At 54.8% G+C, this 18,679-nt stretch overlaps 1 protein-coding gene across 2 annotated transcripts in view; it reads left to right on the top strand.

Moving 5' to 3' along the window:
• Window positions 1–18,679, top strand: part of CPNE5 (copine 5) — a 66,185-nt gene that overhangs the window by 34,120 nt on the left and 13,386 nt on the right. For both annotated transcript variants that reach the window (XM_040983277.1, XM_040983276.1), the window contains 4 exons: window positions 6,914–7,017; window positions 10,561–10,665; window positions 16,584–16,625; window positions 18,362–18,437. In XM_040983277.1, the coding sequence (XP_040839211.1) occupies window positions 6,914–7,017; window positions 10,561–10,665; window positions 16,584–16,625; window positions 18,362–18,437 (327 nt within the window). The remainder of the gene's footprint in view (window positions 1–6,913; window positions 7,018–10,560; window positions 10,666–16,583; window positions 16,626–18,361; window positions 18,438–18,679) is intronic.

The following is an 18,679-nucleotide window of genomic DNA, read 5'->3' as shown; positions in this document are numbered from 1 at the left end:
ACACACAGGCTCTGGGAGTGGGAGGAGAAATGGCTGTCTGGGGTTTTCAGCCTTTTAATGAGCAGACTACTAGATGGGCTGATTGGGTTTTTTGGGAAATGGGTCTTTGTGACAACAAAAAGAATTGTAGTCAAAGCATGGGACGGAGCAGTCATAGGGGCAGCAGGTGCTGGGCCACCGTCTGCACTGCAGTGATGGCTAGCCTGGAGGCCCAGCAAGCCCAGCGCTGGCTCCCCTCCCCTCCTGGCTCAGACACCTCCCTGTTCCAGGTCACCCTGCTGTGCTACTGAGGGCCACTCTTCTTTACAATGTTCTTCCTTGTGTCTAAAAACAAGATGCACTCCTTGAAGATTTGGAAAATCCAGCACATTTAAAAAGAGGACAGGGCAAGTCCTCCAAGGTATATCCTGTTCTGTGTACATTTAAAGGACAGCTGAGAGCTGGGGCTCTAGGTCAAAGACCAATGCCGTTGATGTGACACTGAGCCAGGGACTTCATTCCTTGGAGCTGCCTTCCTAAAAATGACCACCACTTATAATTTAATACTCAGTTCATCCTGAGGCTTTGATTTCAAATTTGAGGCTTTTTTTTTTAATTGTTTGAAAGGCAAAATGATGGAGAGTGAGGGAGAGAGAGAAATAGCTTTCATGTGCTGGTTCACTCCTTTACATGTGTGCAGTGGCTAAGGGCTGAGCCAGGCTACACCCAAGAGCCAGAAACTTCCGTTGGGTCTCCCACGTGAATGGGAGGAGCCCAGGTATTTGGGCCAACCTCTGCTGCCTCTTAGGTGCTTAAGCAGGAGTCTGCATCCCAAGTGAAGGTGAAACCACTTGGACGGAACCCTTGGGATATGTACACATTGAAATTCTGGGTTGATGTGAGGTGGCAGTTCCTCATTCCTGGGTACTGGGACGTGTGGAAAGTCATGAGTGGTTCCCCCTTTGTCTCTTCCCTTCCCTCAGGAACAACAAGAAGAAATAGCAAATTTGGAAGCAATGAGTTCACCCAATTTTCCCTAAACCTCAATCCTTCCCACCCTGATCAACCATGTAATCATTATTAAAAAAATAAACTTTATGGGCCCAGCATGGTGGCCTAGTGGCTTAAGCCTTGAGAGTGCCAGGATCCCATATGGGTGCTGGCTCTAATCCTGGCGGCCCTGCTTCCCATCTAGCTCCCTGCTTGTGGCCTGGGAAAGCAGTGGAGGACGGCCCAAAGCCTTGGAACTCTGCACCTGTGTGAGAGACCTGGAAGAAGCAGCGGGGAACAGCTGTAGCCGTTGTGGCCACTTGGGAAGTGAGCTAGCAGACGGAAGAGCTTCTCTGCCTCTCCTCCTCTCTGTATATCTGACTTTGTAATAAAAATAAAATAAATCTTTAGAATGAATGAATCAATAAAATTTAATTTTTAAAAAGTGAAAGTGAGGCTGTATCCCAGGCACCTTGAATGAGGTGGGGGCGTCCAAACTTCGATGCCAGAACACCTACCTACTAATTTCAGGTTGTAAAGTGATATTCATTTTGATGACTGGGGCTTTGAAATTGTGTTCTTACTTTCAGCTTAGACCCTGGGGGCTGCCAGCAAAACCTATGCCAGAGCCATCTTCTGTTCTAGCCTCCTGGACACTGCTTCTTTGTTGCCAGCCTTCTGCACAGCTGCTGCACAGCTGGCCTCTGGGCTTCACCTCTGACCCCTATAACCCTCAGGGCTAAGGTGGGACAGCAGGTCAGGGGATCCTGCCCACCGTGGAAAGAGGCTGTTTGCTGCTGGATGCCAAGCAGCCTGATTAACATGCAGAGAGATGCAAATTGAGGCAATCCTGCTGTTTAAAAGAACTTAATATGTTTTTTTAAAAAGATAGGATGGAAGGCAGAAATTGCAGGAAATTACATCTCTTGTAGGAGCTGTTTTCTCTTCTTGGTGGTTGGGAAGAGCATCTCTGCTAGGGTGAGCCCAGTCCCTGGTGGAGGCCCACCCTGTTGACCCACACCGCAGTGTCAGGGCCATTGTCCCCAGCCTGTGGGTGAGGGATTGTGGTGTTTCTCATATTTGAAGGGGGTGGGTGGGTGAAATGAAAGCCTGGTTCCTGTGGCTATTGATATAACTCAGGGCCACCTCCTGAAGTGTAGGCTGCAGGTAGCTTTCCTGTTCTGCCCATGGGGAGGAAGCTAGTGCTGGGAAAGGTCCAGAGAGCTCTCCCCCAATCCAGGATTCTGCAGTGGCTCCTGGCAAATGCTCCTGACTCCAGATTGTGTTGGGGAGGGCAGGTCAGGCTAAGCGTTGAAACAAGTCCCCTGACCTCTGGATTTTTCCAGCAGTTCCGTTTCAGAGCCAGACTGTCTCTGTCTCTTTTCACTTTGCACGGAAGCCTGTCTGAAATGGATTTCACACTTCTCTAACTTCTCCATCAGAGGTGGCACAGCATAATTAAACTTATCTTGATTATGTGGCATCAGTTACAGACTCAGTTATTAATCTTTAGAGCCAGACTGCGTGTCCGAATCCCAGCTTCTCTCCCTCGCCGTGCGACTTCAAGCAAGGGCATGGCCTTCTCGGTGCCTCAGTTTTCTTATCTTTAAACTGGAACTAATAACAGGACACAACCTCGTGGGGTCGTGGTGAAAACTCCATGTGTGAATAGATAGCAAAAAGTGCCTGGCGCATGTGAGGTGCCCTTTTTGCAGGTAAACAGCAGTTGATTATTGGTGGTTTTACGAGGTTCTACCCAGAAGCGGGTGGGCCTCTGCAGGAGGAGCTCCTGTGCATCCACTGCTCAGGTCAGGCTGCTGGAGCAGAGCGCAACATTTGCTTTTCCTTCTCATCTTCTCAGCAAGCTCCTGGGTGACACTGTATCCAGCGTATGGAGCCTTAGAGAGAGGGAAGCCCTTGCCCCAGGCTGCCCAGCTGGGTCTCCAGCCAGGTGGCCCATGGCTGTCAGTCAGGTGCCAGGAGGGAGCAGTGGGCTCTCCATGGAGCACTCAATGACCCTGGAAGCTACAGTGTGTCAAGTCCTTGCGTTTGTTTTTCTCTAATATTTCCACCTCCTTCCCGAGCTTGTTTTTTTTTTAAAGATTTATTTTATTTTTATTGGAAAGGCCGATATACAGAGAGGAGGAGAGACAGAGAGGAAGGTCTTCCATCGGATGATTCACTCCCCAAGCGAATGCAACGACTGGTGCTACGCTGATCCGAAGCCAGAAGCCAGGAGCCAGGAACTTCCACTGGGTTTCTCATATGGGTGCAGGGTTCCAAGGCTTTGGGGCTGTCCTCAACTGCTTTCCCAGGCCACAAGCAGGGAGCTGGATGGGAAGCAGGGCTACTGGGATTAGAATCGACACCCATATGGGATCCTGGCTCATTCAAGGTGAGAACTTTAGCCACTAGGCTTCTGCACCGGGCCCTTCCTTCCTGAGCTTACAAGACTCTGAGGTGTTCTCCTAGGAGGTTAAAAACAAAAAAAGAAAGAAAGAAAGCTTAAAGCTTTTGTTCCTTGATAGTGTGGTGTGCTTTGGTGGCTTCCTATGGGCATGTATATCTGTGCTGCTATCAGTTCAGGTTGAGCACAGCAGGTGCATCTTACCTGTATCTGTCACACAGCTGTGAGCAATCACTGTGATAACAACCTGGGAAGGTAGCAGAGATCCTGGGCTTGCGGACTGTCCCCTCCCCCTCAGCCCTCCTCTGTTCTGGGCATTCTCCAGCTGCTGGATGTTCCAGGATCACCCACGGGCTGATCCACCTGCCCTGCACACAAGGAAGCAGAGGCCCAGAGTGCTCTGGGCTGTGTGGGGCTGGGACAGGACTTCGAACCATGGCTTCCTCAGGTGGGAGGGGTTCTCCTGTGCAGTTCTGTGCCTCTGCAGGCAGGAGCCCTGAGTGGCTCTAAGGACACATGACCCCAGCAGCTCCCCCAGGGACCTGTCTTAGGTCACTGTGCACCTGCCCCCACCTTGAAACGCTCCAGTTCTTTTTGGATAAGAGGCCTCCTCACTCCTTTACACTGGGCCCCCAGTGTGCATGGTCAGTCCTGTGGTGGAGCCCATCGGGCCCTGGCCCTTCTCCTCTTTCTGGGCTGTGAGATAAGACTCCCAAGGGAAGCATTCGAGGTGTTCCCTCCATCCAGTAAGAGATGGGAGTGTAGCTTTGCTGTGCAGACTACATGCCTGTGCCTAATGCCGTTGATATTTTTCTGGATGGAAAAACAGGGAAAAACTTGACTTCCTTTGACTGCTTTGACTACCTTGGGGCAAGTGGCTAAAAGCCTCAGTTTTCTCATTTGTAAAATGGGGAGAGTTTGTAGTATACAGTCTTACCATACATAGGGCCTGACTTAAGTGTTCAATAAGTCAGCCATGTCTACCCTCTTTTAGAAATGTTTATTTTCCTGTTTCCAGAGATCAAAAGATCTTCCATCCTCTGGTTCACTCCCCAAATGCCCATGCCAGCCAGAGCTGGGCCAGGCTGAAGCTGGGAGCCTGGAGCTCATCTGAGTCTCCCATGTAGTTGGCAGGGGTCCATCTCCTGCTGCCTCCCACGATGCATAAATAGGAAGTTGAATTGGAACCAGCACTCTGACTTGGGTCATGGGCATCCCAAGTGGCAGCATATCCTGCTGCACCATTGCACCTCCCCAGCCATTCTCTTATTCCAGGCCTGAAGTCCTAGAATTCCCTGGGAGAATTCCTCGGGCCTCGCAAGCTCCCCACCCAGCTTCCTTCTCAATGATGAAAGATGCATTCAGAGCTTTTGCTTGCCCACGTGTCACCTGGGCCAGCCACTCCATCTCCTGCCCGGCCGTCCTCACAGCTCCCTACAAACAGGCGCCTGCATCCCAGGTCGGTCTCACACACACTCAGAGCCTCAAGCAGCTTCTTAAGTCAGGGATGTGGGCCTGGCGAAATGTAATCAACCATGCATGAGGGAGGCAAGCAGCGTGGAAGAAGAGGCACCACTCTGAAATGTTTCAGTTTCAGATCTTGGGCAGGCTCCCCAACTTCTCTGAACCCCCATCTTCCTCTTTATAGATAGGGTTGCTTTTTTTTTTTAAAAGATTTATTTTCTTGTTATTGGAAAGACAGATATACAGAGAGGAGAGACAGAGAGGAAGATCTTCCGTCCGATGATTCACTCCCCAAGTGAGCGCAATGGTCAATGTGCTATGATGATCTGAAGCCAGGAGCCTCTTCTGGGTCTCCCACACGGGTGCAGGGTCCCAAAGCTTTGGGCCGTCCTCGACTGCTTTCCCAGGCCACAGGCAGGGAGCTGGATGGGAAGCGGGGCCACTGGGATTAGAACCGGCGCCCATATGGGATCCCGGGCGTACAAGGCAAGGACCTTAACCACTGTGCCATCGCGCCGGGCCCGGGTTGCTTTTGTTTTAAGACTTATTTACTTTTTATTGGAAAGGCAGACTTACAGAGGGAAGGAGACATGCCAGTGTCACAGGTGAAAGGTTAGCCTGTTGAACTACCACACCAGCCACACTTTTTTTTTTAAAGATTTATTTATTTTTATTGCAAAGTCAGATATACAGAGAGGAAGATCTTCCATTTGCTGATTCACTCCCCAAGTGTCTGCAATGGCCGGAGTTGAGCTGATCTGAAGCCAGAAGCCTCTTTTGGGTCTCACGTGGGTGTAGGGGTCCCAAGTCTTTGGGCCGTTCCTTGACTGCTTTCCCACGCCACAAGCAGGGAGCTGGATGGGAAGTGGAGCAGCCGGGACATGAACCGGCAGCCATATGGGATCCTAGTGTGTGCAAGGCAAGAACTTTAGACACTAAGCTACTGTGCTACCCACCCCACCCCACCCCACCCCCGACACACACACACAGGGTTGTTCTGAGGGTTCAATATGACAAGGGATGAGAGCACTGAGCTCAGGAACTATCCTGCCTAGACAGGATCTTATAAATATTTGTTGATGAGTGAAGGGGGGGATGCCATGTGTGCTACTGTCAGGTGTCCTTGAGGGAAAACCTGGCAGGTGGCAGAGGTAGGTGTGGGGCAGGGACAGAGGCCATAATAGAAGTGCCCAAGTAATAAGAATAGTAATATTAATAATAGCAGGAATGGCTCACGGGGATGCAGCGCTTGGCTGTGCCCTGCACTGTTCTCTGTACTCTTGTGAACTCGTTTTACTCTCACACATTCTGAGTCAGGGGCTGGCATTACCGCTGTTTTGCAGTTGAGGAAGCTGAGCATGGAGAGGGTGACTTGCTCTAGGACACACAGCTAATGAGAGGCAGGGTCCCAGTGGCCGTGTTCCTACCTGTTGCACCCCTACCACCATGACTCAGTCTCTTAACTCGTGGGAACTTGCAGCTGTCTGTCAGGGCCCAGGGTCACTAACCTCACACCCCTGTCCAGATGACTTCCAGGCAGGCCCCAGGATGGGCAGGGCACAACCTTGAACCTTGAACCTGAGTCTGCGTGTAGACTTTGAAGTTGGGGAACAGAATGGGGAAGAGGCCCCGGGGTTGGCTCAGCCCAGTGCCCTGTAACATGCTGGCCATGTCTTGGGGCCCCAAAAGGGCAGGCCCCTCAGGGTTCTCCAGGACCTGGGCAGCTCTGCACTCCTGGGTTGTGGGACCAGTCAGCCAAGGCAGATGAGCCACGCCGAGCTCTGCTTACAGCTTCTTACAGCTCTAAGCTCTAGGCTTCTGACTGCAGGCTGGGCCTTGGCCACAGCCCTTTGGGCTTTAATGCTGGAGTTTGAGGATACAGCAAAGGAGTTCTCTCAAAGTGATTCCCCAGTGAGCAAGCCCAGGAGCTGGCCCTTGGGTGCTGTTGGGGGAGTGGAGATGCTGCCCTTTCTGGCCAGGGCTGGTTTCTGGGAGCCGCCTGGTTGCCTGGGGCCTGGGCTGGTCCTGCCTGCACCTGCCTCACCCAGCTTTGTTCTTCATCCTTTCCTCCAGGATGTAGCCACAATGCAGTTCTGTGCCAATAAGCTGGACAAGAAAGATTTCTTTGGGAAATCTGATCCCTTCCTGGTCTTCTACAGAAGCAATGAGGATGGCACGTGAGTGGCTGCCAGCGCCCACCTTCTGCATGCTCTTCTCTGCGATCAGGGTGGGTAGTAGTGGGTGGCTTGGGCTCACCTCCTTCTGCTCATAAGAGCTGAGGGACTCGGGGTTGGAAGTACAGGCTCTAGGGCAGCGCCACAATTATAAGAAGGGGCCAGTTGGTTGGGGGTGGGGCAGCCTCCAAACTGGTGAAAACAGAGCTGGTATCGGGGCTAAAACAGGGCTGGGGTGGGGCGAAAGACCCCCTAGCAGCAACTGCGTCAGTCCATCAGTCTGTTGCTGCAGACATCCTCGTTCTTATCTGCAAGCCCTCTCCCCTCTCCCCAGCTCGTCAGTCAGTCCCCGCAGAGCCGCTGAGCTGAAGCCCCCCCCCCCCCAGCCCACACTCTGCCGCAGGCTCCATCCTCACTTCTTGCTCTCTATTCGGGGAGCCACCCACAGTGTGGATGCATCCACCACACACTGACACACATGGGTCCCTACTACACACAGAAAGACATGTTCTGGGCTGAGGGCTTGGGGCCTAGGCCCCTCCCGCACCATCTGCTGTCTGACCCTGGACAGTCCTACAGCCTCTCTGGGCCTGTGGTTTCGTCTATAAGATGCTTCTCCACCATCTCGTTCCACAGCAGGGTTCTGGGGCAGCTGTTGCAGCCTGCCTGAGAAGCTGCAGGAGTGAGAGGTGATGGGGCCAGGGAGCTTTAACTGAAGAGCAGGTTCTGGACAAGGGCCTGGGGAGCAGGCTGGGAAGGAGGGGGCATGGTGGGCACTTGGGTGGGGCTGTGATGGAATGATTGGCAGCTGGAGAGATGACTGCCCCAGCAGGTGCATCAGAGGCAGGAAGCCTTTACATGGATTTGGAAATTCTGGGGTGTGCATGTGTGCATGTGTTAGGGGATAGAGGGTGGCAGGGAGAAAGGATATTCAGTTCCAGGGAAAACTGATTTTTAAATCTGAACGCACAAAACAAGGGAAATTAGGTGTGCTCATTTGCATAACAAAGGGATTCTTTGTCTCGCTGGGGTTTCTTTAAATAATCTCGGTTGCCTTGGACTTGACTTTTGCGGTGGAAGAGGAGAGGGCCTGAGTTGCAGTGTCCCAGGCCAGGGCTTGCCAGGGTGTGAGGGGAGGGTTACTGTGGGCTCCGCCAGTCTCAGGCCAGGGGGACCCGAGGGACTGGACAGCAGGAGGGGGTGTGTAGCTATGGGGGCATGCGCATCACTGTTCCTACCTGTGATGGTGAGGTGTGGGATGGAGGGGGTGGGAAGAGGGAGAGGCTGCTGACTGATGTGCTAACGGGTGGGAGGTGCCGCGAGCCAAGCAAGCACTGAGCTATGCTGTGGAAATGTGGGGTTGATGTGGGAAGTGGGTAAGGGAGGCATGGGCAAGGCCAAGAGGATAGCACAGAGACTCCACTGGACAGATCTGGCTCCTACACCAACGTGTAGACCCCTCCCTGGTGGCAAAGCCATGGCAATCCAGCGTACTGAAAGAGCAAAGGAGCTGGTGGGGGGAGGCGTGAGTTTATTTAGGGGGCAGATCTGTATTGCTCTCTCTCCTTCTTTCCCTTCCCTTCTTCATCTATTCATCACTCCTTCCTCTCTTCTTCTTTTGTTTCAAAGGAACAGAGAGAGAAAGAGAGAGAGAGAGAGAGAGCTTCCATCTGCAGATCCACACCAAAATGCCTACAACAGCTAGGGCTGGGCCAGGTCAAAGCCAGGAGCCTGGAGCTCTGTCCTACTCTCCCACGTCAGGAGCAGGGACCCAAGCACTTGAGCCATCACCTGAGGACCCCAGGCTGTGCATGCAGGGCAATGGAGCCGAGAGCAGAGCTGGGAGGGTCTCTGAGGCAGCAGACACCTGTCCCAGACAACCTTTTAGCCACAATGCCAAGTACCTGTCCAGTGGCAGATTTCCTTGAAGCATAGGCTGGCATTCTCAGGGGCAAGCTTGCTGTTGGCCAGAGGCAGCCAAGAGGCAGGCACCTGTGGAGAGACAGAGACTGGACAGGTAGAACAGGGATCCCTGATGTTTTGAGGAGAGAGACTGGAAGATTTAGGGAGACCCCCAGCTGGGAGGAGGAGGAGGAGACCTGGAGACTTGCAGCCATGTGGGGCCACGCAAAGGGCATCAGGGAAAGCAAGCATGCCCAGAGCGCAGCAGCTGGAGACAGGACATGTTGTGGAGAGATGAGCTCTCTCTAAGCCTCACCCAGTGCTGTCAGGTAGGAGTGGAGTGATGTTTAACAAATCTCTAATCCAGTAGAACTTTCTAGAATGATGGCTACTGACTTCTGCATGACCCTCTCCTCCCTGCTGTTACCACCCAGGCCCCTAATCTCCCTCCCTGCCCTGCCAGCCTGTCCCAAGCCCTGGCAGCTGCTGCCCCCGTGCCCATTGCTGTCCTGGATCACAGTTCTGGTGGTGTGTGTGGGGAGGTCTCCCACATGTCTTTCCACACCCCAGCGGGTGGGTGAGAAGGAGCAGAGAAGAGGAACGCTGAGCCACAGTGACAGGAGTGACATTTTGACTTGAAGTCTGCCAGTGAGGCAGCGGCACAGGCTGTGTGGGCACAGGCAGAGCCCAGGCACTCACCCTGTGGCCTTTGCAAGTTGGGGTGTAGCTGGGGTGGATGCTGGCACATGGCAGGGAGAAATCCCTGCCCCCAGCCCAGCTCTGCCGTCAGCTGTCCATCCAGGCGGCAAGGGTGGGAGTGGGCAGGCACACTGGATGGCAGCCCAGCAGCGACAAGCGTTTGGTACTTTTTAGTTTGCAAAAGGAGGGTCGTGGATCCAGGCTGGAAAGGGTGGGTCTTAGTGATTTAATCCTCTTGGATTACAATGCCAATGGAAATTCATTTATTTATTGGCTCACCTTTCAAGAAGATTGGAAAACAGCTAAGTGGCAAGCATCGTGGTGGCCCTGCGGGGACACCTGTGACCAAAAGAGACAAATCCTTGTTCCAGAGACAGGTCACAAACAGAATAAACTGGGGAAAGCTGGCCGTTGTCGAAATGCTAGCTGGTGATAAATGAAAAAAGAAAGGAAGTGGAAGGACACAGCGGTGTGGCAGTCACCAGAGTGTGGGGACATGGTAGGTCAGGGAGGACTTTATGGGGGTGGCATTTGACTCCAAGATGACAAACGTGAGTGTGAAGATGGAAAAAGGGGAGACACACTCGTTGGACTGACAGCGGGCAGCCACCACCTGGACACCCAGCTTCCCCTGCGATCTCAGGGATTCATGCATGTCCAGCATCACCCATGCTTGTCAGCTGGATACTGGGAGAGGGGCTGACGGGGCAGGGAACAGAGGCCCAGACAGGAAAGACCAGCACAAAGACATGGCCAGTGGACCCAGAGCTCTTGACCCTTTCCTGAAACATGTCTGCCCTCCCAGGTCTCAGCTGCCTCCTGCAGTGAGGCCTCCAGGATTCAGTCCACAGCTCACGCCTGGGGGTCACCAGCTGGCTGCTCTGCTGCTCTGGGGGGCTGCCTGCCTTGGGTTCGTACCTGCCAGCCTTTCCTTGTCTCTGCCAGGTTCACCATTTGCCACAAGACTGAGGTCATGAAGAACACCCTCAACCCAGTCTGGCAGACCTTCTCCATTCCTGTGAGAGCCCTCTGCAACGGAGACTACGATCGGTGAGAGCTCGCCCGTCCTCCCTGCAGGCAGGATCCAGTCCTGCTGGCAAGTGTGCAGGGCCCTCCTGGGGCTGTGGACTGACCACAGTCACGCACCCCACCCTGTCCCGACTGGCACCCCCTCCTGTGCATGGGAAAATCCCAAAGCTTGCGGTACAGGAGGTATCTGGCATTCCAGGGATGCCAACCATTGTCCCTGTGCCCAGGCCTGGGCTCAGCACCTTGTCTTTCATGGGCCAGCAGAGGAGGCTTGGAGAGGGGTGGGACAGCTGCAGCTCCTGACCCAGCCCGGGGAATTCTGAGAGTCAGGGTCCTGGGCCTCGTCCCTGCTGGCCCCATTCCCAGCCAGGAGGGTTGAGGGGCTGTGCTTTCTGATTCCTACACTGCTGTTACTGCCATGTGTTAGCTGTTATCATGACTGTCGTTTGCGGGTAGATCCCATTTCCAAGGCTGACCCTATGACGAGAGAGGCCCATGAGCCTGGGTAAGCTCTGGCCTATCTGACCCTCAGTTTGCTAATCTGCAAAATGGACATTCCCACTGTCCACCTGGTGGGGTTGCGCTAAATCTTCTGTAACATGTGCTGCATGAGGAGGCATGCACAAGCCACGCAGCTCAGCGCTCTGTGCACGAGCCTGTGTCTGCAGGCCCCTGCTGTGTGCATTGCGCAGGGAAGCTGGGAAGTCAGCAAGAGCAGAGCACAGTCTCCACCCTGCACCCCACCACACAAGCCCACGCGCCCCCAGGGGACATTCATCCAGAAGTCATGCAAAGAAAGCTGAATCTTCACACTGCAGGGAGAGCCAGGGGAGGGTGGCGCTGCGTGAGAGCCCCGTGGTGCGGGCCGGGCCATGGGAACCCATTCTGCTTTCCTGGTGACTGCTGCTGTTCGGCTGGGGAAGCTGGGGGTTGGGGGGGGGGAATTCCAGGGCAGCACCATCCGGAAACTGTGGGCAGTGGGGTGGAGGGGTGCCCCTTTCCCTCCAGATCAGGTACTGATCCGAGACATTCGTGGGGACTCCTTTCCCTGCCTCTTGGCTGGGTCAGAGCAGCCACAGTCTGTCGCACAGGTGGTCAGCATACACCTGTGCAGGCCCAGCCCTGGATCCTGTCTCCTGAAAGCTCAGGTATCCAGGTGTGTGTGCAGATTTGCATAGCTCAGTAACTGTGCATGTGAAGGCTGGGGACACACACTGGCACCACACTGGACCCCTGTCACATGTCCTGTGGATCTTGGAGCTTCTGCAGGAAAGGCTGGGAGCTGAGGGAGATGGGGCACCTGCAGGCAGGGGCTCTGGAAGAATAGTTGGGATGGAGAGGAAGTGAGGAGTTTGGGTGGTGGATGGAAGCGTGTGATGCTTAAAATTTTGTGAGGTGGAAGGAATGGGAGGCCCTGGCACAGCTACCCTGATGCTGTTGGGTGACCAGGTGACCCCTCCTCTACTCCTTCCATCCAAGGAAGGGCTCCCAGGACCCCAGAACCCAATTTTGCCAGGGAAGGAGAGGGGGCAGCAAGGTTCAGAGCTTTGGTGTGCCTGCTGGGTCACTGAGCAGGTGCACACTATGCTGTGTGAGAAGGCAGACCAGGCAGGCTCCACCCGTCTCCCCTCCCCAGTGCCAGCCTCAGGTCCCTCCAGGCTGGTGGCAGCTTGGGCCTTTCTGCAGACCCAGACACAGATAGTCTGTGACGTGACTGACAGCCCGGTTAATCATAGGGACTAGGCATGTCACGCCAGCTGCCCTAGCCCTGGTGTGAGCCACGTGCCCAGCAGTCTCTCAGGAGGTGCCAGCACTCCGAGGCCCCCAGGGCAGGCAGGCCTGGCCCTAGCACAGGAAAACAAGGCCACCATCCTTCTCTTCTCTCTCTCAGAGCCTCTGGCAGCCTCACAAAGCACGCTCGGCTTCTCCCAGGAGTCACAGCGTCCAAGCCAGGCAGCCAGCCACACATTGCATGGGGGATGCCAAGTCTTGCCGCGGGCGGCTCACAGGCCAGTGTGGAAACACACAGGCTGCCATGATTGCAAGATCCCTAGTGGAACTTCCATGGCAGGCCCTGGGCTCCCCCCACCACCCCGCAAGCAGGTAGCTCCTCTTTGGGAGGCAGCGCTAAAAGGTGCCACACCTTGCCAGGAAGGAAACAGAGTCCCCACCCTACCTCGGGCTTGCTGGTGGCAACAGTGGCAGTAGGGCTAGGACTTCGGCACACTGCATGGCCAAAGGGAGAGGGAAGAGCAGTCAGGAAGACTCAGAGGAGCTTGATGTTTGCTCATGGATGAGGCTGCAAGAGTCGTGAGGCCCATGGGGCAGGAGAAATGCAGAGTAATGTGACCCTGACCAGGTCCCATGGACATGGCTCTGCATTCCAGGGTTTTCCTTCATAGCTTACAGGCCATCCATCTACAAAACACCATCTTTACCCACCCACCCCCCCGCCCCTCACCCAAAGATGTACCTATTTGAAAGGCAGAGTTGTTATACAGAGGTGGGGCAAGATACATATAGAAAGATTGTACATCTCTGGGCTAGGCCAGGGAGCCAGGAACTCCATCCTGGTCTCCCATGTGAGTGGCAGCGGGACATTTTCTGCTGTCCTCTTAGGCATAATAGGAGGGAGCTAGAACACAAGTGGAGCAGCTAGGATTCGAATCAGTGCACCAAGAGAAGATGTTGGCATCACAAGCAGCAGCTTACCTTGCTGTACCACCACCATGCTGGCCCCAGCATCGTTATTCTTAAATTTCAAAAACTGTATTTCTATTCAAAAAGGAGCTGCTGCTGTTGAAAGGAAAGGAGGGAGAGGACGAAGGGAGCATGGGGTGGATGTGGGCCAGCCGAAGGGGAAGGGGTAGGATCGGGGTCTGCAGGGGAGGGGATGGCAGAGGCCAGCTGCCCAGGGCCTCATGGAGGATGCCACCGATCAGGAGCAGGCAGAACAAGGATTTTGTTCAAGAGGAAGGAGGGGACCCAGGAGAAGGAGAATTGAAGCAGCAGGGCCGGCTCCCAACCTGTGATTGGTCAGCAGCTTTGTGAGGGAGGGATCCCATTAGCATTATGTAAATTACTAGTATTTAGGACATGTTCCGAGCTGGGTCCAATCCCAGTGCATTACTGTACCTTGTGAATGGCTCTAGAGGGAAATGGAGGGTCAGTTGATGTCACTTGCCGTAGGAAGAAGGTACATTTCCCTTCTGCAGAAGTCACTTCCAGGCCAGCCCTCTCTGATTTGGGGTCACCCTGCCTTTACTGGGGCTCCACTCCATATGACAGTGGGGGCAAGGGGAAGTGTAGCTAAACAGAATTATAGTCAGAGAAGAAGCACCGGGGTCTGAGCCAGTCCAGCCCTGCTGTGAGGTAAAGCAGGATGAGAACACGTTCCCCGCCTGCCCACCTGGCATGTGCCCCCTGCTCCTCTGGAACATTCTGTGACTTCAGAATTTGTCCGGCTGAGCTGCTAACTTGGTGAGTAGATTTAAAGAGAGTGACAGGCTGAGAGCCACAGCTTTTGCCTGCACGGCTGCTGCCTGGGTGTGGCATGCCCCCAGCACTCTGAGAAGCTTCCAGGTGTTAAGGGCCTTGCTGCCTGTACCCAGGAAGGCTGAGCTTACACCCCAACTGGTACCCCTCCCAGGTTGAGGCTCTGTGTCTTGGGTCTTTTCATGCCAAACAAGATCTTCCTTTTGTGGGCTGCAGGAGCTCATTCCCTTGTCTCCCATACCAGAGCCCTTGGGTACTGTCCTCAGAAATGACAACCTGCCATCAGGCTCCGTGGGGATTGGATACAAAGATTGAGAGCCAAGGCCTACAGGTCGCAGGTGGTGCCTGGTAGGAGCTGGGGCAGCAGAGGGGTTATAAATGGAGCTGTCAGCTGTGCCTGGCCCCCAGCTGGGGCCCGCTAGCTTTGGGGCACCACTGCCCCTTTTCCCCAACACTACATCCTGTTCAGAACTAGGGGGTCACAGCCACCGTGTCAGTCTGACCCCCTATGCCCACTGCCTCATTGATTCTCCCACCCAGTTGGACCTCTGGGATGAGGACGGGGGTCATCAGCATGGCCAGGGCTCCCTTCAGTGCAGCAGGTGGGGTCTCATCCAGGGAAGGCCGGACTCTGCCTGCACACGGGAATCAGTCAAAATCAGTGCAATCAGACGTTCAGGATTGCTCTTGCCCTGTCACGGTGGCCCTCCACACATGGAGGGCAGCGACGACGTGGGTATCACAGGGCTATCCCCAAGCCGGGGTCCTTCTGCAGACTCTGAGCTGTCACCATGTTGTCACCCGAGAAGCCAGTGTCAGTGATGAAGGAGTGGTGGCTGCCACTAAGATCTCTTAAGGTCCCCACCCCCGCGTGGAGGCTAGGAGATGTCAACCCTGGTTTGGGGGGTGGGGAACAGTGGCAGGAGGCCTGGCCTGGGAGGGCAGGGCTGTGGGCTTCTTCTGCCTCAAACATTCCCAAGCTTTGTGACTCTGAACAAATCCCCAGGGCTGGGGGAGGGGGATCCTTAAGCAGCAACCCTACCAGGTAGCCAGGCTTAGAGGTGCCAGTGAGGTCACAGGTAGGATGATCTGTGCGGGAACAGGAAATTGCTGAGCCCAGGTTTCCAGGCAAGGCACCTGTGCCCTCTGGTTTAAGCGCATTTCATTTCAAAACCTGAGAGTGGCCCAGGGACATCGTGATGAGAATGCGCCACGCCTCCAGGTGTAAGGGGGATCTTGTTCCTCTGTCTCGGTGGCCGCTGTGCCAGCCTTTGTTATCCCAACTTTAACACGAGGGTGCATGGCTCAGGGTGGCAGCTGGTCCCTGTGCAGCCAGTGTCCGAGCCAGGACCGTCCATCTGCACACTTGCCCTAGAGAGACATAGCTTTTGTTTCCTTGAGGAGTAAGGATCCCTGAAAGTCACGGGCTCCTGTGCCTCTGACTTCTCAGGAGTCGTGGTTTCCTCTGTACACCTGCCAGCCACACCTTCACTCCCCAGAGATGTGATTTGCAGCTGTCCCTTGCCGGCCTCTCTAGGGGGAGGCTCATCGGAAATGAGATAGCGCCTCCTGCTGGCAGTCGTGGGGCCCCCAGGCCACCTCCTGGCAGACATGGAGATGGGCTGTGGCCAGGGCCAGACCCTGCGTTGTTCATATGAGACAGGGTCCCAGGTAGATCTGAAGGCTGGGGTACCGGCTCCCTCAGCCTCTCCCCGCTCGCCACATTTCAACCCTGTCCTGAAGCCCTGGTAGCTCTCATCCCTGGACATCCCCCAAGACTGGAGCAGCCAGCGCTGAGGGTTAACCAGCAGCCTTGGCGCCCTCCATGCAGCCTGGTCCGTTAGCCTGTTGCCATGGGAACGGGGCTAAAAATAAAGTGGGTTCTGGGAGCCCAGCCCCATGCATAGAAGTCAAAACAAACTAATTAAAGCAGCCAGGCTAAAAAGCGAAGCTAATTACACCCTCACTCAGGAGCCAGTCGCAGGCATGGACAGGCACAGTCAGATGTCTCCACTAGGCCCTCCTGTCCCCGGTCCCAACCCTGCTGTTCAGGGCCAGCCCCTCCCATCTGTGGTCCCACCAAGCACTCTCGCTGCTTAGCCCCGAGACCCAGGGAGGGCCACATGCCCACAGTCCTGACGGCACCCCAGTGGTCACGAAGCATTTTCACCCCACTGGGGTGGCCAAGAGATGGTGAGCAGGGAAACAGGCAGGGGGTGTGGGACTGAACGGACGTCTGAGCGCCTCCCCCTCCCCACACTCCTGGAAGCACCTGCCCAGCTTGTGGGGGTTGCCTCCTTCCTGTCAAACCTCTGCTAAAAGGCTCCCAGGGTTTGTTTCTTGCACTGCCAGCTGGAATAGGAAGGATGTCCTGGCTTCCCCAGGTACCCAGAGCAGGAGATGCAGCCCTGGTTTGGTCCCACCCAGGGCTTTTTGTCTTGCAGGACCATCAAGGTGGAGGTGTACGACTGGGACCGAGATGGCAGGTAAGCGGGGAGAGGTGAGATGATGCCACGTGTGGGCAGGAGCGGCGAGGTGTTCGGCCTCCCCTGGGGAGGAGCTTAGTCTGGGGTCTGGGGGAACACAGGGGATGAACCCTTGGGGCTTCCTGCTGTCCATCAGCATGCGAGGTTGAGACTACGGGCTGAGGGGGGCTTCTATCAGAGATGAGGGCGGGGCCAGGGGCTGAGGCAGGGCCTCTGGAGGCTGTGCCTGGCTGGTCCAGGGCCGTCCCTGGGAGGGTGGCTTGGGATGGGGACAGAGTCCGTCCATACGATTGGGCCGGTGGAGCAGGCCTCCTGGAGACTCAATCCGAGCCTTTTGGATCCTTACTGTTCACTGGAGCCCATCCAGACCTGTTGTCCTGAGTGGTCACCCATGCTGTGGCACTGCTGAGGAGTCCTTCCTGAGCTGGCCCTGGCTCACCTGTGTGCTCTCCCAGGAGCTTGCCTTACCCCAAGGCCTGCTGCAGGGGGCGCCAGGGCCTACTCTACCTCCCCCAGCTCCTCCCTCTCCTCTTGAATGGCCTTATAGCTAGCAGAGTTGGCTTCTGCCTTGGTCTCCTTCACCTGCAGTATTTTCTTCCAGGTCAACAGGGGATAGCCAGCAGCTGCCACTGGACCCTAGCAAGGCTGTTGTAGTCAACAGGCCAAGAGCTACAAACACATATTCAAAAGAGTGTGGGTACATGCAGGGCCAATGAGGATGCCCACCTCCAGGATGCCCCAGCTGGACACCAAGGCCAGCGAGGACCACTGCCCTCTAACAGGGACCGTGGAGGTGAAGGGGCCAATTACACTGTCAGTAGGAGTCCTGCTGTGGCCAGGGCTTGCTGCACTTAACCCAGACCTACTCCCAGGTCTGCGAGACACCCCAGCTAGCTGCCTGACAGGACACAGCTCTAATTGTCTCTTTCCTTCTTCTTATTCCTCTCTCTTTGAAAGTCAGTTACAGAGAGGGGTGGTGGGCAGGGGAAGAGACAGATTTCCCATCTGCTGGTTCAGTTCCCAAGCGGCTGGACTCACCAGGAACCTCATCCGTGTCTCTATGGGGGTGCAGGGACCCAAGCCCTGGGCCAGCTTCTGCTGCTTTTCCAACGCACATTAGCAGGGCGCTGGATCAGAAGTGAGACAGCTGGTACTTGAACCGGCAACCATGTGAGATGCTTGTGCCACAGGTGGCGGCCCTTTAATTGTCTTTTGAAAACATACTGGGAAAATGTCAAATATACAGAAAAGAAATTTCAGGGCCACCTTTTAGCTCATTATCTGATTCTTCCAGTTTTGCAGTTATCACATTTTGCCATATTTGCTTTCTCTCTGTGTTGCTAATGTCAGTGAAAGTACATTGTGGCATTTTTACTTCTAAATATCCCATTGGAAATGTCTGAAAAATAAGAGCATTTTTCCACACAACCACAAATGCCATGGTCACACCTGGCACTGAACCATCATTCCTGAATAGCATCCACTATTCATTTTCTTTTCAAATGATTCTTGTTGTCCTCCTCTCTGTACCTCTAACTGCAAATTTCTTTGAACAAGAATCCAAATAGAGGTGAGTTCTGTTCCTCCCAGGCTGGACCTGCGCCTTCTTCCCAGGGACCCACCTCTGTGCTGGCAGGGGCGGCTGGAATGAAGTGCCCAGACAGACCTGGGAGCCAGGTGCAAGGGTGTGGGGGAGCCTAGGCCTCGGGGGTCTCAGCTACCTTCTTGCCTTGCAGCCATGACTTCATTGGGGAGTTCACCACGAGCTACCGGGAACTGGCCCGTGGACAGAGCCAGTTCAACATCTATGAGGTGAGGCAGGCGCTGGGAAGTCCAGGGCTTGCTCTCCTGCACTGAGCAGCTCCTGGACCTGGAGGGCTACAGTTCATGCTGGAAGGGGGTGGGGGCTTAGGATGTCCTCCCGAGAGGCAGATACTATTATTGCATCTTGTCACTAGCGGTGTGAGAAACTGGTTGTGAGTCATATGGTTAAGTTTGATCAGTTTAAGTTCACTTCAAAAGAGGCAAACTACCCGGTCTGGCCTGGCTCCCAA

This window comes from Ochotona curzoniae, unplaced genomic scaffold, assembly GCF_017591425.1.
Source record: "Ochotona curzoniae isolate NIBS_2020 unplaced genomic scaffold, NIBS_Ocur_1.0 contig_3819, whole genome shotgun sequence".
Lineage (NCBI taxonomy): Eukaryota > Metazoa > Chordata > Mammalia > Lagomorpha > Ochotonidae > Ochotona > Ochotona curzoniae.
Note: the sequence above shows the minus strand (reverse complement) of the source record. Positions and strands in the feature narration are given on the sequence as shown.